Source organism: Rhinatrema bivittatum, chromosome 3 (assembly GCF_901001135.1).
Source record: "Rhinatrema bivittatum chromosome 3, aRhiBiv1.1, whole genome shotgun sequence".
NCBI lineage: Eukaryota > Metazoa > Chordata > Amphibia > Gymnophiona > Rhinatrematidae > Rhinatrema > Rhinatrema bivittatum.
The window spans coordinates 160,197,722-160,219,872 of NC_042617.1; the positions used below are offsets into that span (position 1 = coordinate 160,197,722).

The window sequence follows — 22,151 nt, forward strand, 5'->3', positions numbered from 1 at the left end:
TTCTCACCCCCAAAAGTTACCCTTTTTAAAGTTATTCTCCCTAGAAGCATTCACCCCTTTTGCAATGCACCCTCTGTATATCTCTGAAATCCTTCCCCCTCCAATCACCATTCCTAGCTCTCTCACCCTTCCATTCCATCACACCTCTAGCTTCCATTCCTACCTCCCATTCCATCACCCCTTCTAGCTATGTGGCTGCCATCCCTCTTCACCTCCTGTATCTCTCTCTCTCCCTTCCACCTTCACTACCTATGATTGTCACCTATCCTCAGCCTCCCTCCACTTTCACCCCCCTCTGGATCTCTCTCTCAATCACCCAACCATTATCTCCATCTCTACCCCACCCTGATGCCATTTCAGTTTTTTCACCTCCCCACCAATCACAACCGCTAACTTTCTTGCAAAAATGCCCTCCCCCCCCTTGCTTTCTCACACCCTTCTACTGACTTTCCCCTTTATTTTTGACACTTTCTACACCCATTCCTGGCTCTCTTATGCCACCTCCATTCCCCCTACATGGCTCTCATACAGCACCTTATCCTGGCCCTCTTTCTCCCTTTATTTTCCCTAAGCAAGCCTTGGTCCCTCACAACTGTTGCAGAACATGTGGCTGCATGAACAGATGGCAGACTGTCTAATTTCATTGCTGACTTCAGGGAGATGGGAAGAGAAACAATATTCATCCTCCATCTTTCCCCATAGCTTAAGATCCTAATTGTGGTGTCCCCCTCCCCCCAACATTCATCTCTTTTCATGTCATTGCCCTCAGAAGTATTCATACTCTCTTGCACCGCTTCTCCTTCAAGCATTCACTGCTTCCCCAAATATTAACTACATTCACCCCCTTCTCCCCTCACCCTTTTCACAATTCACCACCTTTCCCTTGCCACAAATTATTCTGGTTTGACTGGAGCTTTGGGTGACTGCCGCCTCCTCTCTGTTGTCAGCTGAATTCCAAGTCATGGGAGCACATTGAGCTACTGGGTCTTTGGCTGTGTACACTCCAGCCCTTCCTCTCCAGAGAGTAGACCAGAGAAGAGCCCTCTACTCCACGCAGCAGGTGGGATGGAAGGTTGGACAGGGTAGGGGGTGGGGGGCTGGAGACAGGTAGCTGACTGGTTCTTCTTTGCTCTCCTGTCGGTTCTAGCCTCAACTACTCCTACCCTCCACTGTTGCTGACTGCAAAGGGGGGAGAGGGGAGAGAAGGTGTGGGTAGTAGAGTAGAGATAGAAATGTAAATATTGTGCTGTTCAATTTCTCCCCTTCCATCCCAAGTTTATTTTCCTTGTTTTTTGTAACTTTCCCTCTCCCTTTTTCTGATTCACTGTATTTAAAGTTCAAGGTTCTTATTGAAAATATTGTTTTTTACGTTACGTTATGCTTTACACTCCTTGTTATTTGTAAACCGGGTTGATGTGATGCCTATCATGAAACTCGGTATAACAAAAACAATAAATAAATAAATAAATAAATAAATAAGCAGAGCAAACCCTCTGATCCCTGCTCTAACTCCTCCCTTCTGTCTCTGCAGCAACAAGCAGCACTGTCAGGTCAGGAGGGGGAGGGGACGCGGGGACAGAATGGCTCTGTTCTGTTTTGTTCTATTGTGTGTACTTCCCTGCTCCGGTCCCTTCTCTCTGTCATCTGCAGTACTACTTAAGTTGCCAGGTGGCCATGAGGGCAAGAGCCCCATTTTGTACCAGAAAGAGCTGCATGTGGCTCCTGAGCCACAAGTTGACCACTCCCGTACCTAGGGCGATAAGGAAAGATGCCATACTTGGATAATTCATTTGACATTTAGCACAGTGAATGGAGTGCAGGAAGAAAATTACAGTCTGGTATTTTGGACAGCAGCAGTATGGCTTATCTTTTTATTTTGAATGGATTTTTTTCTGATTTTGAACATGTAAAATTAAGCTAGCCAAAGCCCTCGGAATTGCTTAAAATGTCCATAACAAACTAAATGCAAGTCTATAGTCAATAAAGAATAAATATTGCTATCTTCCAAGTGCACTTTTGAAATACTGCTAAACACTTTAGTTTTGCTAGTAAAAGAAAATAGTGCTTCCAACACTATTTTCTTTTACTAGCAAAACTAGGCAATGACACACACTCAGGGTCAGATCTTGAGCAAATGATGCCATGTGTGAAAATCGTTGATGGTGCCCCCCCCCCCCCCCAAGTGATCCCTGCAGTTCGGGGGCAAAGGGGTAAGGAAGTCAGACTGGGAGGAGGAGGGAGAAGGGCAAATGATTCCCCTCCCCCCTCGCCCCGATTGACATTGATTAGCAGCAGTGGGCAAACTTTGTTCCCCCTGATCTCCCACTACTCCAGTCCTGGCCTTAGAAACATAGAAATACACATTCTCTAGATCAGAGCTTTCCAAACTTTTCATGTTGGTGACACACTTTTTAGACAAACATAATTTCACGACACGGTAATTCAGTCTACTAGTAAACCAGAGGTTAAAGGTTAAACGAACGAAACATATTTCGACAATTTATGTATGTTTCCTTAAATATATACATAAATAAAATGTTTCACGACACAACCTATCTCATGAAAACCTTAAATTTATATTAAAAATATATATTCCAAGATTCATGTTATTGTTATAATTTATGAGAAACAATAATAAAACAAATTGTCTGTCCCCCACACCCTCATCTCTCTCCTCCCCCCAGCACATGTCTGGCCCCCACACACTCATATCTCTCCCCCTCAAGCACATGTCTGGCCCCCACACTCATGTACCTCGTCTTTTGATTGTTGCCAGTTAAGTGCTTCACTCCCTTCCATGATCACCAGACACTGCTGCTTGCAGTCAGTACTCCTCATGGCCAGGCCTCATCGGCAGCAGCAGCCAATGCAAGGATGGCTGGGCTCGTTCCACCCACCAAGCCCCCCCAAAAAACGCGATTGACAGCAAAAATCACCCAATAATAAGCAACCCATAAACTGAAAAAAAAAAAGTGAATCTCTAGGGAAAAAAAAGCCCAAACTCGCATCAGAGTTGACCGGGCTTGCGCGACACACCTGCACACTGCAGGCGACACACTAACGTGTCCCGACACACAGTTTGGAAAGCTCTGCTCTAGATATAGAAATGCTGCATCTACAGACTAAAAGGACATTTTTTCATTTCCTATCAGTCATATTCCTGGATCACACATCACCAACAGAATTGAGCCAAAAAATCTCTAACACAAATTTCAAGCTTTGTCTAAAAAACACAAAAGTAGAGCACACCCGTAGACTATGCAAGCCTTGACCAACATTAGCTATCTGGCAACCTGGCTATAAGACATTACAAGAAAAACACCTAAGAGCCCTATATACAGTTTTAAAAAAACTAACCCTGGACAGTTTTAGCCACCCAGCAAAACTATATTTAGAATCATTTGACAGCATTGCATCAACAATTTTAGAAAATGGATACAAGGTTTTATTCAGATGGTATTTAATACCTCAAAGATTACACAAAATATACCCACAAGTTTCAGTTAACTGATGGAGACAAACACAAAATAAACAGGCCATAAAGCATAAAAAGAAATGTGCAGACAAAAACTGACTGGAAATCACAAGCAGCCAGATGCTGTATGCAGCGCAACATGACCATAAAACATCAAACAATAAAATCAAGCAATATAAATCATGAATCATAATAGTAAAATCATACTAATAAAAATAATATTTCAAAACATCGACAAATATCAAGCATTCAATAATTTCAAAAGTTATAAATTTCCCACATCATCAATACAATATTTCAAAACAGCAGAAACATCAAACACCATCCAATTAAAATTAATAAGGATTATTAAATTTTCTGCTCTCCATAATCAGAAATCTTTTGATTTCCTGTCATCCTGAAATTGTCATGGATTGGGGGAGGTGTAAGAGAGAGCCAAATCTCTCTCTTACACACACACATGTTTATTCTCTCACATACTCCACTCATACACATTCGCTCTTTCTAATACACACACTATCTCCTTTACACAAACACATAGGCTCACAAACATACATGCAGACAGGCTATCTCTTGCAGACACACACATGCACACAAAGGCTCTCTCACACAAACACACTCTCAGAATTTCCCCCTCTCTTCAGGACACAGCCAGATGAATTCTGCCATGGTTCACCAGCCTTCCTTTTCCTTTCAGGCAGCAGTGGGATGGGCTCCACTGCGGCCCCGCCAGCCTTCCTTCTCAATTCAGGCCACAGCGGGATGAACCTCGCCGACCTTTCTTCCATCTTTGGGCCATGGTGGGATGGGCTCCACTGTGACCTCACTGGCCTTCCCTTCCATCTTCAGGCCGCAGAGAGAGGGGCTCCTCTGTGGCCCCGCTGGCCTTCCTTCCATCTTCAGGCTGCAATGCACCAGCCTTCCTTCTCTCTTCAGGCCATGGAGCCCCTTCAGTTATTGCGCCCTGTGCAGTCACACAGATCACACACCCCAAAAGCCGGTTATGCACACATCTTATATGGGTAACTGGCAACCAAGGAAAGGGAGAAATCTATGTGACAAAGGCAAGAGCTCAAATTTTCTGTAAGATTTCCATTTCAGAGAGATACTCACTCTGGCAGGGGAGGGAAAATTAAATGTAGCCAATCAAGAAGCTCCGTTCCAGTGAGAGCATCCAATCAGGTTCACAATGAGAAGCATAGTGCTTTCACTGTACACTCAGTTTTCTCCAATCATGATCTTGTTTCAGATACCCAAAAGAACTAACAGCACTAGCTTCTCTCTCAACACATCCCAAAGAAATATTGTTTTGAAAGCATTTTGAAGACAATAGATAAACAATTTGGCAAAGGTGTACTTCATGAAGTACAAAGAATATCCAAAAGTTATATTTACTGCTAGCAGTTATATTTAAGGGATCTCATCCCCTCAGCCACCTACTTACTTCTCCACCAAAGACAATCCTTCATGTCTCACCCCCATTCTTCCTCAACCCACTAGCTGATATCCCCCCAGCCCCTCCTCAACTTTCCTTCTCTATTCCACCTGATGGTGATTGAGCCAGGAGAGCACCAGTACACTGGAATGCATCCTCCACCTTTGAAGCTCGGGTCTGACTTGAGGTTTGACGTGTGTGTGTATATGAGTGTACGTGTGTGTGTGTGTGTGAGTGTACGTGTGTGTGTGCATGCATGCATGCGAGAGACAGAGAGCGATAGAAAGAGAGAGAGGAGGGATGTGCATGCACTCCAGCTGCCAGGGAAATGTGTATGTTGTGGGGGGCTACATATGCCATTGGGGTATATGTGTGTGTTCTCTACTGCTTCCCATCAACTCCTGCTGTTCTCTTTCTGTGTTCTTTTTCATGTGAAGAGTTTACTCATATGTGGGAAATATGCATGTAAATTTCCTACCGTGTAATTTTATGTGCATGTTTTTCTAGCTGTGGAATTTTAAATGTGTTAACTGTCTGTGTATGTGCACATGAAAAAGAGATGGACACCATCATGAAGGAGGCAAGGTGGTCATACAGAACTTCACCGTGAAGAATTCCTAAAAACAGAGCACATACAGCAAAATCTAGGTATGTTAGCATAATAAAATGAGTGAAATTATCTATACCAGCGATGGGCAAACTATGGCTGCAGACCAAACCCGGTCCATCATCAGTTTTCTTTCAGACTTTCTATTTAAAATGTACATTATGTGTGGCCTTGCACAACGTCAGGCCCTAAATGGAACATTGCCAGCAAAAAGAGGATCCGGCTGTCTCTCAGCACATGGAATTATGTACTGGCGGGGTTTCCACCCTCGCCATCAGGAAGAGGAGCCATCCTGCAGCACATTTAGTGATACACTGGCAGGGTTCTCAACCCCCACCAGCAAGAAGACCAGCACCACGGCATGGCTCGCTGGTGAGGTTCCCACCCCTTGCCAGCAAGAAGAGGTCTTGCAATGTGGTGGGGCTGAGGGTGACCTGCCACAAGCTTCCAGCATTCAGCCTGAGAGGGGAGAGAAGGGAAGGGACTGAATGTGGGGAGGGAGAGGGTGTTTGACTGAGAAGGAAGGGAGTGATTGGGAAGGAGGAAGCATGGCAGAATGGGAAGGAAGGAGCATGAGGGAGAGTGAGTGGGATGGAGGGAGCCTGACAGAGAGATGGGAGTGAGGGGTCAATGATAGAGGGAAGAGGGTGAGTGAATGACAAAGGGGAGGGAAGGGGAGAGAGGAAGTGAAAGAGGGGAATGAAAAAAGAAGATAGAAGGATTAGCCAAAAGATCGTCATTCAAAAATTGTAAGAAGGATCCAACAGAAGAAAAAAGGATAATGCATAAGCATTGGCAAGTTAAATGTAAGATATTGATAAGACAGGCTAAGAGAGAATTTGAAAAGAAGTTGGCTAAGAGAGAATTTGAAAAGAAAAACTTTTAAAAATATATCCGAAGCAGAAAGCCTGTGAAGGAATCAGTTGGACCGTTAGATGATCGAGGGGTTAAAGGGGGCAATTAGAGAAGATAAGGCTATTGCGGAAAGATTAAATGATTTCTTTGCTTCGGTGTTTACTGAAGAGGATGTTGGGGAGGTACCCGTACTGGAGAAGGTTTTCATGGGTAATGATTCAGATGGACTGAACTAAATCACTGTGAATCTAGAAGATGTGGTATGCCTAATTGACAAACTGAAGAGTAGTAAATCACCTGGACCAGATGGTATACACCCCAGGGTTCTGAAGGAACTAATAAATGAAATTTCAGACCTATTAGTAAAAATTTGTAACCTATCATTAAAATCAACCATTGTAGCTGAAGACTGGAGGGTGGCTAATGTAACCCCAATATTTAAAAAGGGCTCCAGGGGCGATCTGGGAAACTACAGACCAGTTAGTCTGACTTCAGTGCCAAGGAAAATAGTGGAAAGTGTTCTAAATATCAAAATCACGCAACATATAGAAAGACACGGTTTAATGGAACAAAGTCAGCATGGCTTTACCCAAGGCAAGTCTTGCCTCACAAATCTGCTTCACTTTTTTGAAGGAGTTAATAAACATGTAGATAAAGGTGAACCGGTAGATGCAGTATATTTGGATTTTCAGAAGGCGTTTGACAAAGTTCTTTATGAGAGGCTTCTAGGAAAAGTAAAAAGTCATGGAATAGGTGGCGATGTCCTTTCGTGGATTACAAACTGGCTAAAAGACAGGAAACAGAGAGTAAGATTAAATGGACAATTTTCTCAGTGGAAGGGAGTGGGAAGTGGAGTGGCTCAGGGATCTGTAATGGGACCCGTACTTTTTAATATTTTTATAAATGATCTTGAAAGAAATACGACAAGTGAGGTAATCAAATTTGCAAATGATACAAAATTGTTCAGAGTAGTTAAATCACAAGCAGATTGTGATTAATTGCAGGAAGACCTTGTGAGACTGGAAAATTGGGCATCCAAATGGCAGATGAAATTTAATGTGGATAAGTGCAAGGTGATGCACTTAGGGAAAAATAACCCATGCTATAGTTACACAATGTTAGGTTCCATATTAGGAGCTACCACCCAAGAAAGAGATCTAGGCGTCATAGTGAATAACACATTGAAATCATTGGTTCAGTGTGCTGCGGCAGTCAAAAAAGCAAACAGAATGTTAGGAATTATTAGGAAGGGAATGGTGAATAAAACAGAAAATGTCATAATGCCTCTGTATCGCTCCATGGTGAGACTGCACTTTGAATACTATGTACAATTCTGGTCGCCGTATCTCAAAAAAGATATAGTTCGATGGAGAAGGTACAGAGAAGGGCAACCAAAATGATAAAGGGAATGGAACAGCTCCCCTATGAGGAAAGACTAAAGAAGTTAGGACTTTGTAGCTTGGAGAAGAGATGGCTGAGGGGAAATATGACAGAGGTATTTAAAATCATGAGAGGTCTAGAACGAATTAATGTGAATCAGTTATTTACTCTTTCGGGTAATAGAAAGACTAGGGGGCACTCCATGAAGTTAGCATGTAGCACATTTAAAACTAATCAGAGAAAGTTCTTTTTCACTCAACGCACATTTAAACTCTGGAATTTGTTGCCAGAGGATGTGGTTAGTGCAGTTAGTTTAGCTGTGTTTAAAAAAGGATTGGATAAGTTCTTAGAGGAGAAGTCCATTAACTGCTATTAATTAAGTTAATTAAGATTAGCCACTGCTATTACTAGCAACAGTAACATGGGATAGACTTAGTTTTTGGGTACTTACCAGGTTCTTATGGCCTGGATTGGCCACTGTTGGAAACAGGATGCTGGGCTTGATGGACCCTTGGTCTGCCCCAGTATGACATGTTCTTATGTGAGGTAGTCTGCTAGCTGGGAAAACACCTTGTGGTGTCTGAGTTGGAGGAGTGTAGTAGAACGCATGTGTTCAAATTCCAAAGGTTCATGCGCTATTTTGCTCCCCCCCTTCAGCAACCCACACGAACAGCAGGTGCAAATGGACGCTGACGATTTTAGCATGTGGACTTTGCAGCTGCTAATTTTCAAAAGGGAAACAAAGCAGGTGGCTGCAATGTACGCAGGATAAAAGCACCCACCCACATTGTAAAAAAACATGGGCTATTCAGAATTGCCCACAGCACCATTTATTCTAAGGTTCTTTCATTTTGGAAACAAATTTGTAGTGGATGTAGCCCACAGTTCAGAAGCTGCACTAAAGACAGTGTGCTAGTACCTCAAAATTATAGGCACTATACATTAATTCCTAAGAAAATTTGCAGAAATCGATCTGTCATATTTTTCATTGCAATTGCTTGTGACCCCATTCCTTTTTATCAGGAATGCCTATGATTTACCTTGGCACATCCATGACCTGCTACACATTTCTGCAGCACTTGCAAGTGTATTTCAAGCTCCCTTCCTCAAACTACCAATGTTAAATATGAAACACATATCACCCAAAATTATGACACTGCTGACTGCCCCCACCTTTAGCAGTCCAGGAAGGTAGAAAAGCCTTTAAAGGACAGTGTCCTTATCTCTCGAATATGTTTTCCAGGGAGTTATAAAATCAGAAAAGTTTGTTTTTAAATTCCAGTTAAAAAAAGTTTATTTTAACACTTGAGTTTCTCTTTATTGGTAGTGAATTGTGCGGTTTCCTCTGTCTTTTTGTGGGATGGGAATTTTGGTTTGTGCTTTGCTGTAAGTACCATGCATGCCATGAGACTGGTATTGGTGCAGAACAGCTACAAAAATTATATCATTACATGCATTGACATGCACCCGATGAACTAACATGTTTGCCTTTCACCTGGGAGTCTGGGTGAAAAAAAAGTAGGCTCTGTTGCTGAGTTTGTAAGGGAGTCATCATGAGATAAGTCAACGGTGGAATGCATATATTACCATCTCCGGGAGATCTGGGGATCCCTAGTTGTGACAGGAGAGCTCACTGAAGCTCCACTGACTTCAGTGAACCTACCTGTGAGTTGTGCTGGCAGCCAATAGTGGATCATAGGACACAAAGTCAAAATTCTTTAAAAAAACTAACTCTGTACTGGTAGGTTTATATTTTATAGATCAGCATTACATATAATTATTTTGCTTTAATAAATAAAAAAAAAAGACAGAGCCAGCTTTAAAGACCAGTGGGCATGCTTGCTTTTTGCCAAAAGATTTATTTTAACTTTTTTCTTTCATGAAACAGATTATAGCACACATTTAACTTTCGTACTCCAGAAATATGGAGACCAGTTTCAACTTGCAAAACAAATTGTTTCTGGTGATCATGGTTGGAAACCCAATTTAATGACATTGCCGTAAAGTAAAAAGAAGATTGTATTGTATATCCTTTAACCAGTTTGGCTTAAAATTATCATTAGTGGTGGAAATCAGGGTGAAGTAAAGTGGGATCTTAAAAAACTTGTAACAAGTCGCAAAGCAGATATCTGCATAACCCTTTCCTGATAAGACATCCCAAAAGCACAAAAATAGTCATAACAACTAACAAAATAATAGAACTGGTTTAAAGATAAACTGAAGTCCTGACATGGACATATTTTGAAGAAAAATGCCTGCTTTGGGGGAAAACTTTAGAATAATACAGATATGATGAGTTGTCCTTGATTCCAAAAATTACTGGTTCCTGATGGATGGGACAATTCTAACACTGTCCGGAGATATTCCAGGCACATACCAAAGTGATGAATTAATTTCACATACCTAACACAGGAAGATCCAAGGGCCATGTGACCACTAAACCCCTATTTGCTCCTTAGTCATGATAACAAAGAAGCCACAGCAGCAGATTTGATTGATTGATCTCTGCATTGATTTGGCTATCAGTGACTTCTCAGAGAGACCTGCTGGGGTGGAGGGGTGGGTGGGGACTATGTCTATATTAACCAAACCGAGTACTCTAATGTCACCATACGACCACTAAACTCCCTGCACAATATCCACTAGGAATTGGAAAGTGATCAAAACAGCAGCTTTATGTGTTGTCGGTCCCCACATCAGTCAATCAGCTACTCCGACTGAGGAGCAAATAGGGAGTTTAGTAGTGGCGTGGCCCTTGATCTGGTTATTTACATCTTTTACCACAGTGTTTCCCAACCTTTCAAATCCAAGGCACACCTATATTATCAAAATGTTGTGTGACACCCCATACTCCGTGGGAAATTGAATTTCCCTCCCCTGGCTCCAGCCCTGCTCACCCTCACATTCAATTTCCTTCTCCCATGTCCTTGCACACCCTTTTCTCCTCCTTCCTCTCCCATCCCCCGTTCCTTTATTTACCTCTTCCGGTCTCTTATCCCACAAGCGCATAACAACATACCCCCCCCATCTACCCGCTTCCTACCTTCTCTTTCATACAACGCCTCCTCTCCCCAGTGCTTCTATTCACACAACCCCATCACCATCTCTATTCACACCCCCACCCATCCCGCAGCCTGTTTCACACAATACCATCCTTCCAATCCATCCTCCCTCACATTGTGATCGGGTGGCAGGAGGAGGAGCGGCAGCACCTTGGGTTGCGCCCTCCTCCTCTGCCACCTAGGGCCCAACTGCAGCTTTGAAAAGCTCAGCCATGCGATTCAAAGCAGCAGCCAAGCCATGGGCAGCGGAGAGGGACGAGGCTCGACATGCTGCTGCCAGCTCAGCATGGGCGGGGAGGAATCACTCAGGGAAGGGAAGAGAGAGTTGAGCATGCCGTTGGACACTCCCTGCCTTCACAAATAAGCTTAGCATCCTGCTCTTTCCGTGGCCTAGTCCACAGAAATCAGCAAATTCCACAAGAAGGGGATGATTTTGCAGCTCTTCTTGCAGGCATGGAATCGTGGGGAGACCAGTGGCCCTGATAACTTGGAGATAACTTGCCACGACGACTGTAAAATCAGAAGTGAAGAAATTTCGACTTTACCTTTACACTGCTTGTTGTTAGGACTCAGCTTGTAACCCCTGTGGCACGAGCACGTGTAGGATCCCTCAAGATTGGAGCAGTCACCGTTAGCACATACAGAGGGGTCTCGGCATTCATCAACATCTTTAAGGAAATGGGAAAGTTTAAAGAGTCAAACTTTATTATAAAATGGTAAAACCTGTATATCCTTGCTGAAATAAATGCAAGGATTTTAAATAAAATGGTAAATTCTAAAGGACTTAACATTTGCAAAACACAATTCAGCGTGTCATTTAAGACCACTACTGTACCACCAGTGTTATTATATAGAGGTGGTATAATGAGATCAGATGTGTTTATGCATATAACAATACAATAAAAAAAAAATATATATTTGTTAGTGTTTTTTTTATTCCTATTCTACATTCATAAGGAAAATACTTTGAATTCTTATTGAACATTATTAAATGAAAATGAAGTTATCCAAACACCTAATAAACCAAGAAAACATGGAAAGATGTTACCCAGTGAGTGCACATTTCCAAAGGTATTCTTCACACTGAGCCTGTATATGCGTGCTCTCAACTCCCACTCTTTTCTGTCTCCCTCCTCACTCAATTCCCAGGCCTTTCTCTCACCCCCCACCTCAACCCTGTTAAAAGACAGTAATGTACTGGACATACCCAGCTTCTGCTGTTTATTGAGGGGTTCATTTTTTTTTTAAAGTACAGGTTAAGTTGAAATCAGCTTCATGGGAAAATAAAAGATTTTTAAATGTTCCCAAACACTTCCCTAATTAAGGGAGGGCAGTTTATGTAACACCCACCTTCAATGCTAAGTTTCACAGGATGGGTGATTGATATAATTGATAAGAACTCTGCCAGTGATAGTCCCAAACAATACTCTGTTTACCAGCTCTCAAAAATAAATGAAGTTTCTACAAAAATATCAAGCTGGAATAATCACTGTGGGAATAGGAAGCCCAATAAAAGCTTTCTCTGGACATTTAAAATAAATTGCACTGCTTTACCTTGCATTTATATATATACCACAGCTGCAGTCAATGCAGCAATTCATAGAGAAAAATACTTTATCTGCTCTGCTCTTCTATCATTTTTTATTCTTTTGCCTTGAAAACTGCAAGCAGCTTAGGAAAAGGAGCCAAAAACCAGAGCCAATGTAAACAATGGAATGGAACTAGCCTAAACACTTGTGTTTAGAGATTCCAGACACCAGTGGGATATATAATTATACTTCGGCAAATAAGTATTCACACGGTTTCAAGAGCTAACCTTTCTCATTTTAAGGACTCAGTGAGTGCAAAGCAAAGCAGAAAGTATATAAAACTTTAACCTTTCTAAGTGAAGTCTTTACATACTAACATAACATACAATACCGTGTGCTCAGGCTAGTTAGTGCACAGGTTAACGCGCGGTTGGGCGTCCATAACCCCTTATGCAATAAGGGGAGTAGCGCGTCCAAACCAATGCGTAGCTAATAGTGCTCAATGCATGTAAATGCCTTGTTAATGAGACTATTAGCTATTACCCCTTATGTAAAAAATAAATGTGTGCCCAACATGCACATTTTTACCTTTAAAAATGAACGCCAGCCCCAGACAATACTGCTTTTCTGAGGTTCCTCCAACTTAATATCATGGCAATAGTAAGTCAGAGGAACCGAAAAAAGGAGTAACAGAAAAAGAAAAAAAGTCTTATAGGCAGTCAGGTTAGGGAAACAGCTGCTCGTAAAACTGAGCGTCTGTTTCCCTAACCCGCACACAGCCACTTCCTCCTGGGCGCCAGATGCCATGGATGCACAATTTATCCTTAGCTCATCCTTTTTAGCGTGGCGGCTCATTTGCATATTTCATTGAGCGCCCAGGAGAGGTGATTATGCACGTTAAAAAAAAAAGTGTGTCCAGTTTGGATGTATGCTTTTAGCACGTCAGTATTGCATTGGCCTGATAGCATTGTCGGCAGAAAAAGACCAATGGTCCATCCAGTCTGACCAGCACACTTCCTACTGCAGCAACTGGCGCTCCATGCAGGTTACCCTCAAGTGTCCATCTAGGCGTGCAAGTTACCCCCATGTGTCTGTTAAGAGTGGTAACTGCTGCTCCATGCAGGTTACCCCCATGTCTTATGTTAAGGATAGTAATACTTACAAGCAAAACCGAGCAACTGTCAAACTCGTAATAAAATCACTGCAACAGTTTTATGTGGTGAGCTGCCTTGATGATTCAGAGAATGCTGCTTGAATGTTCTTTGCTTTTGGACTTAACCATAGAAGCTTTATCCCGAATCTTAGCATATCAGTACTCCAGAATGTAAAAGTCGGAGTCCGGCATTGTCTATCTTCAGAATCCAATACCCTTTTTTCCCCACCCCACCTTCAAAGCAGAGAGCGGTGTGGCAGTTGTGTCTAAATCATCAAGGCTTATTTGGTTAGGGCAGTATTCCCCTTTGCCTTCCGTTAAGGGTATTAACTGCCGCTCCATGCAGGTTACCCCCGAGCACCCATTTCTTCATTATCATCCTCAAGTCTTTAGGGATCCACAGTGTTTATCCCATGCCCTTTTGAATTCGTTTACCGGTTTCGCCCTCACCACATTGCGGAAGGGCGTTCTTGGATGGCAAAGCACACTGAAAAGGTTCGAGATTACACTATACTGATGGAATAGGAAGGTTAACAGGAAATGTCTCAATTGCTATAAAAGATTGTTAAGGAATACCTTAAAGAAAAAACACCAAGAAATGATACAATTCTTAGTAAATCCCAAACTGTGGCGGCATCATTCTCTTATTCCAAAAAGCCCATTTGCCTTCATTACAGCATGAACGCTTAACAGTGCAATGGCAGTCACTACAAAGTGTAGCAACTTGCCAGCTTTAGGTTTAAAAAAAACCAAAAACAACCTAAATTCCACAAGTCTTGAAAATAAACTTTGGAAAAAAGGATGACAAACAGGAAGTAAATCACTATACAAATAGAGACTGTACAAAGTAGATAACAGCAATGTGTGGGAAGTAAGAAATGATAGAACAGTACTGTGTTCTGTGACTATTCTAGCCTTCCACAAGTTGCCACAGAACACTGCAATACTCCCAGCCATTAAAGCCATACAATATGAAACTGTTCAAAGCAAAATTTACTATAAGGGTAGCATATTTTACAGTGGGGGTCAACAGCCTATTCGCAAAACTGGGCACACTTATAAGGCCCCAGCCCAAGGGTGCACAGGTGCAAAAGACATCTTCATACTCAAGTTTAAAAAAAAAAAATCAGTGGGAAATATCCACATGTACTTTTTCTTCCTGTCTCATTAACATATGAGTGTAAAATCCCGACTTCTGAACAAATTTCAGCACAGCTTAGTTCACTAACCAAGTTTGCACAGTTTTACAGACTTTGCGGGATTACTGAGTTCCTGTCTTGTCATCGCAGGGTTTCTAGAGAACTTCCTGTGCCTTAACTTGGCTTGGCTGGAAGAAGGCTCAAACTCACAGTATTCCCACCAACTACAAATATATGTTCTCTAGCTACATCAAAATATTAAAAACTGCTTTATAATACAACTGGAATTTGTAAAACCTGCAAAGCAATCCAGAGAGACTACAGCTTATTTAATATCAAAGCTCACTGTCATGCACATGCTGTTTAATATTCACTGATCACTGAATTCAGACAGGAATATCTGAAATATTGAATGAACGAGCATCAAACTGGTGGCAATGAAAAGAATTTCTCTGTGATTGTTACAGCGATCAATTTTAGCAATCTATCTGTTGGTGCACTGGGCACTGTATGAGGGCTCCAGTCTCTTGGGAGGCAATGGATTCATGTCCCATTGCAGAAGCAGGGAGATATGCGTGCAAGTGTGTTAGGAGGGTGGGGGCATTTGGCCTGCTCTGTTTCATCTCTGAGATGGAGCTGTGGGCTTCCCCCTCACTTTTCGTGGCTGGGGATCCTCTGGGGTAGATTTTTAAAAAGTGCGCCTTCGCGTACTTTTGTTGACGCACCAGGCGCAAACAAAAGTATGCTGGATTTTAGCAGATACGCGCGTAGCCGCGCGTATCTGCTAAAATCCAGGATCGGCGCGCGCAAGGCTGCCGATTTTGTGCATCCGGCGTGCGCCGAGCCGCGCAGCCTGCCTCCGTTCCCTCCAAGGCCGCTCCGAAATCGGAGCGGCCTCGGAGGGAACTCGCTTTCGCCCTCCCCTCACCTTCCCCTCCCTTCCTCTATCTAACCCACCCCCCCGGCCCTATCTAAACCCCCCCCCCTACCTTTGTCGGGGGATTTACGCCTCCCGGAGGGAGAAGTAAATCCCTGCGCGCCAGTGGGCTGCTAGCGCGCCGAGACGCGACCTGGGGGCGGTTCCGGAGGGCACGGCCACGCTCCCGGACCGCCCCGGGCCGAAACCACGCCCCCAGACCTGCCCCCGAAACGCCGCGCCAATTGGCCCCGCCCCCTACACGCCCCCCCTCGAAAAACCCCGGGACTTATGCGAGTCCTGGGGCTCTGCGCGCGCCGGCAGGCCTATGGAAAATAGGCGCGCCGGCGCGCAAGGCCCTGCTCGCACAAATCCGGGCGGATTTACGCGAGCAGGGCTTTTAAAATCTGCCCCTCTGTGTTTATCATTTTGTTTGTTTCTGCCACCTCCACTGTAAGGCAATCTGTCCGTGAAGGGATGTGTCTTAGTGTTGCCCCTGGGTCTCTCTCTTTGGAGCTTCATGCTGTGGCCTGTTACGCTTGGGCTTTCTTCCCTTGTGAAAAGGTTTGTTTCATGTGTATGGTTTATATCTTCGGGATATATGAGCATCTTTATTGCACACACACACACACCCCCCCCATCTTCTCTGTCCTCTACAGAATACTAGTTGGTTTTAAAATGTTACCTGACGTTATGGGGCCTCTTCACTAAAGCGCACATGCCAGGCAAAGGGGAGCCTCAGGCATGAACAGGGAGAAGCAACTGGGGATCATCCTGTCCCATCAAGACATTATATGTTGCTGGATGGGGTACAGAGTGAGAGGGTTTTTAGTTGGGTGGGGGTGTCCCTGGGGCTCCAAGTCCCTGGTTTGTTCTTAGAAAGAGGGATCATGGGGGAGGACTAGAGTGACCCTCGAGGAAAGAAGGAGCTGGGGCTGCTAGCCAAAGAGACCCCAGCTGGTATTGGCGATGGATGGAGAGAGGTGGAGCAGCTTCTCACCACCCCCCTCCCCCAGGCGGGCCCTTTTTACATCATCCTTCTGCACCTGGTCTTCCATCTATAAATCAGAGGAGGACCAGAATGACCCTCGAGGAAAGAAGGAGTTGGGACTGCTAGTCAAAGAGACTCACCTGCTATTGGCAACAGACAGAGAGAGGTGGAATGGCCTTTTCCACCCCCAATCAGGCCCATCTGACGTCATCCTTCCACACTCGGTCTTCCATCTATAACTTAGAGGGACCTGAGGCGCTAAAGCCAGACGAATCCTGGGCTGCATAGAGCATGGAATAACCAGTAAGAAAAAGGAGGTGATAATGTGCCCTTGTAAGGGTCCTTGGTGAGGCCTCACCTGGAGTATTGTGTTCTGTTCTGGAGCCCGAATCACAAAAAGGATAGAGACAGGGTGGAGGTGGTCCAGGAAAGGTGCCCAAAATGGTGTGGGGTCTATACTGGAAGACTTAAGAGGACAAGCTGAAGCATCTAAATATGTAAACTGTGGAAGAGAGGAAGTACAGGGGAGATATGATATAGACTTTCAGATTCCTGAAAAGTTTTAATGATGCACGATCCTTGAACCTTTTCCATTGGAAAGCAAATAGTAGAACCAGGGGTCATGAAATGAAACTTCAAGGGGGACGGACTCAGAACCAACATCAAGAAATATTTATTCACGGAGAGGGTGGTGGATGCCTGGAATACCCTTCCGGTGGAGATGGTGAAGACAAAAACAGTAAATGAATTTTAAAAAGGAATTTGATAAACACCGTGGATCTCTAAAGGCTTGAGATGGAAAGGAAGAAAAAGGAGCATGAGAGTAACCTGCATGGAGCAGCAGCTACTACCCTAACAGAAGGTATGGAGATTACTACCCTTAACAAATTATCTTTCATGATTTTGACACAACTGCAAAAGTGCTCTCCACTTTGACGGCAATGGGAAAAAAAGGTAATAGGATTCAGATAGCCAATGCTGGACCCTGACTTTTACGGTCCAGGTACCGATATGAAGACATTAGGTAAAAAGCGCAGGTCTACTTCTATGGCTAAGTCTTAAAGCAAAGCACGTATAAGCAGAACTGTCTGAATTAACAAGGCTGCTCACCCTGTAAAAATGTTGATAGCAATTTTATTATGGGTTTGACAGTATTTGGTTTTGAATGTTAATATTAGAAACAGACATAGAGAAAGGTCTAGCCAGTCTGCCCAACAAGCTTATGGCAGCATTTGCTGCGCCACACAGGTCACCCTCTTACTTAGCTTCCCAAACCGTCAAAGTCAGGGCCCTTGTAATTCCCTATTACCTCTTGCTGTTGAAGCAGAGAGCAATGTTGGAGTTGCATCCAAAGTATCAAGCTTATTGGTTAAGGGTAGTAACAGCCGCATCAGCAAGTTACCCCAGTGCATATTTGTTTTCCCCACATGCTTATTTGTTTTCCCAGACCGTAAAATCCAATGTCCTTGTTGGTTGCTGTCTGAATCTAATTCCCCCTTTCCCCCTGCCATTAAAGCAGAGAGCAATAATGGAGTTGCATCAACAGTATGAAGGCTTATTGGTTAAGGCTAGTAACCACCACACCAGCAAGTTACTCCCAATCATTCTTTTCTTCAATTTCATCACTTAGCCTTTGGGGATCCACAGAGTTTATCCCCTGCCTCTTTGAAATCTTTCACCGTTTTTGTTTTCACCCTTAACATAAGGCTTGGGGGTAACCTGCACAGAGCAGCACTTACTACCATAAGAAACTTGCTGGGCAGAATGGATGGACCATGTGGTCTTTTTCTGCCATCATTACTATGTATGTTACCAGCAAGGTAGGTGAAACAGCAGCATGCAAACTGACTCAGGGTCCTTACTGCTGTTTCCTAGATTTCCTGCATAATTAGTGGCTGTTTCTGGCCAATGGAGAAGCATAGCATCTGCACCCTGTGCACCTCCCCTCAGCCAATCAGCAATATGCGGGGCAGGATACTATGCTCCTTTTATGGACATGTGACAGACAGAAACCTGGTTTTACTAAACAGGATTACAACAGAATAAGTATGCCCCATTGCAGTCCATCCCAGGTTTTTCAGCTGCATGGTTTTTGGTGTTATATCTCATGATTCAACAGAGGTGTGCAGTTTTGGCCTAGTAAAGCACTTCCTGTTGTTCAAATGTTAGATAATTTTACAGAAGACAGTTAAAGGCATGTGCGGGTTTTTGTTTTGTTTGTTTTATGTTAGGCTTTTGTAAGAATTACAAAAATGTTTTCCAGCCTAAGTTGATTACAGAAAACCTAACAAATGTTGAAGCAAATTTTTATCTCTGTTAAGAGGGAGGGGGTGGATGGCTGAAATAAGCTTAGTGAGCATCAATTAGTATTTAAACCATGGGTAATAAGAGGGTGGTGCAAAAAAGCATTTCTGTCAAACAAGCAGTAGTGAAGAGTGTTCATGAAATGTTAAGAAAAAGTCCTATCTGCAATTTAAGGGCTTAGTTCCAACTTCCATATACCTGGGGGTGTCCCGAACCTATCCAAAAGTAATAGCAGATGAGCAGGAAGGAACATGTCCCCAGCAGGCGTGATCCATTTCCCCTCCTGCCCCTTATTGCTCTGCACAATCTGCTCATTTCGAGGCGTGGGTGTTCACCAATCTTTAGTTTTGGCAGCAAAGTGGAAGAGGAGTTTTCTGCCATATTCTGACTTTCCTAAATGATGGCCCAGTGCCATAGTGCCCCCAACGTCGTGACCCCTGCTAACAAGTTCTAGAGTTGGAGTTGAAGGACTACTCCCCTTGCATTAAGGAATCCAGTTTACAAGGGAGCAGTAAAAAGCCCAACAGAAACCAGGCTGTTATTTCCTTTCAGCCACAGTTAATTAGTAGAAGTTTTCTCTTTACTAATCTGGAAGGCATTCACAAAATTTCCACATTGCAGTTACAGCTGAAATAATTAAAAGCAAGGCAGAATACCTCTGGATTCCAGCATGAGCATGCTTGGGAAATTATAGTGTCTCCTCCTGCACTATGACTAATGCAGGCTGTAGTTTGGATCTGAATTTTACACAACATGGAAGAAAAGAGAAAAGGTACATTGTTTGCTTTTAATAAAAAGTATTAGGTGATGCATGCAAAAATAGTTGACTGCACAGACAACCATTTTTGGATTAAGCAGCAAAGCAAACTAACATTTCTTTTGTAATGATGATACACAAAAGTGAAACTTGGGTAAGCATCATAACTACATAGGAAATTAAATGGGCTTTTTTTTTTTTTTTTTTGAAAGAGTATTATAAATTAACCCTTAATCAGTGGGAATAGGTGGGTTTTGATTTTGGAAATTATCAGGTGAATTTTCAAAGGAGTGAAACCCCCATCTCTGGGTGATAACTACATACCAATGGGGCCATAAAAGAACTTATATTTCTTGGGGCCAATGTTAACTTCAAATCTCTCTCACCAGTCTCTTGCCCCAGGGCCGGGTTCTTTTACTGATGGGGAGGAATTTCTCCTCCAACGTCCTTGGTGGCAGGGGTGTCACTATATATTGTGCCGAGGAAAGGTATGCCCTCTCTTTCCCTTAGATGGATGCGAGTGCCAACAAACTATGCCAGATATTCTGATGGCGTGTCCAAAAATAAACTTTACTGACAGAGTTCGTTGAAAAATCAATGGCACAGTTCACATCAGTTCCCGGATGGCATTTACAGTTCTTAGTCTCTATCTATGCAAGGGTCTCTCTCTCTCTTCTTTGTACCAGGACGAGGGAAACTCGCCCTCCAGGGCTTGGATAAGTAAGATTTCCAAGTGGGCAGAGATATTCTCGTATGGGTCAAATAAGACCCTCCATCCAAACTGGCAAGAAAAATGGTAAAACAGTCCTTGCACAGAATTCCAAATCGATGAAGCCTCCAAGTGGGGGTCTGGATCCCTCGATGGAAGAGGAGCCAAACAGGAACTCACAGCTCTCCAATGTTCCTTCTTCAGGGCAGGAAGGGGACAGCAAAACTCTTTCTTTCAGTTCTTCCAATAAAAACGTCTGTTTCCACAAAACTAAGTCCAAAACCACCAGAAGGTCTTTGAAGCAGGTCACCACCATTCCTCTTGTCCTCAAGGAGGATGCAAAGGGGCGAGTCTTCCCTGTCCTGAGCTCCCCAAGGAGATGTTTTCCCATGACCTTTCTCCAGGCAACCTCCAAAGAAAAATGTAATCCCAAACCAACTCAGAATGCAGACCCTACAGGCCTGTGGGTGGACTTGAAGGATAGCCTCCTGACTTCTCTCAGAAATACCAGACTGGACTGCCTGAACCCCTAAGATAGGCCTCAAAATCCAAAATAGACAAAAAAAAGCTCCTCCCCTGTCTCAAAACCAAAACATAGTTTGCACGCCCCCAAGCTCTCAGGGAGAGAGCTGTTTATTAAGAAGGGGAATGGTCATACCAGCACCCTCAAAGGGAGACATTGTTCATGAATGGTGCCTCCCCTTAATTTCTAGCCTGTTTTCCCTAGCTAAAGGAGTTACTAGGACAAATACTAATAATAAACCCAAAGGGGTCATTACAGGAGTTAAGCATGTAAATCTAAAATACTATCGTAACAATTTGCAAAAGCCATTTACCCACGTTAAGTGCACTTATTGCAGGAAAAAGCTATTGACTATTCAATGGCATATATTGTAGCAATTTTCAAAAGTCCACTTGCACGGGTAAAGTGCATTTATACATGTAAAATCCAGTTTTAAGCATGGAAATGCTTTTGAAAATCACGCCCAATGTCTCTTAAGAAAGCAGTATTTTAAAAAAAATGTTTTCTAACATAAGGGCGAATTTTAAAAACCCTATGTGCAGCAAATCCAGGAGGTATGTGCATGACTGGGACGCTTACAGGCCATGAAGATTTTAAGAGGCTCGCAGCCATGCGGGTTATCTCCCAGTACGTGGAAAGGAAATTGCAATAAGGGGTGGGCTGGGGGTTGGGTCTGGGAGGGGCAATGGCAGGCCGGGACAGCGCCATTAAATCTGATTCCGACAACTGCGTAAGTTGCTGCTGCTATGGACTGCGGGAAGGTAGTAAAATAAAAAAGTTTAGAATAGTCAGCGGTGTTTTAGGGGTCGGGGCTAGTAGGGTAAATTGAAGGCAGGTTAGGTAGGGGGTTTAGGAAATCCGCTCCTTTACAGGAGCGAACTGGGAGGGAACAGGGAAACAGGCCCTAATGCGTCTCTGCGAGCATCTACTAAAATCCCCCCACTTACGTGCGCAAGATGGCATTCATGCATACATGCGCGCATCGATATAAAATCGTGCATGCAGGTAGCGGATTTTATAACATGCATGCATAGATGTGCGCGTGTTATAAAATCGGTGTATGCATGTGCGCGTGCCAGCAAATGTGCACCCACGTGCGGCACTTAAAATCTACCTTATAGTATTTGTAACTGATTTCAGCAAAACTGCCAGAATGAGAGCTTGGTCTTTGAAGATACTATAGGAATGCTGTTCCATAAGTAGCCGCAGTGATGTCACCGCCAGAACTGTATACATGCACCAATATGAGAAGACAAGTTTACTCTATCACAGTAAGAATAGGAACAAGAAAGAAAAGTATTGCAGAGTTATTTGTC

At 43.4% G+C, this 22,151-nt stretch overlaps 1 protein-coding gene across 7 annotated transcripts in view; it reads right to left on the reverse strand.

Annotated features, from left to right (window-relative positions):
* Positions 1-22,151, reverse strand: part of LTBP1 (latent transforming growth factor beta binding protein 1) — a 737,653-nt gene that overhangs the window by 217,920 nt on the left and 497,582 nt on the right. For all 7 annotated transcript variants that reach the window (XM_029593891.1, XM_029593888.1, XM_029593890.1 and 4 more), the window contains one exon: positions 11,360-11,482. In XM_029593891.1, coding sequence (XP_029449751.1) covers positions 11,360-11,482 — 123 coding nt within the window. The remainder of the gene's footprint in view (positions 1-11,359; positions 11,483-22,151) is intronic.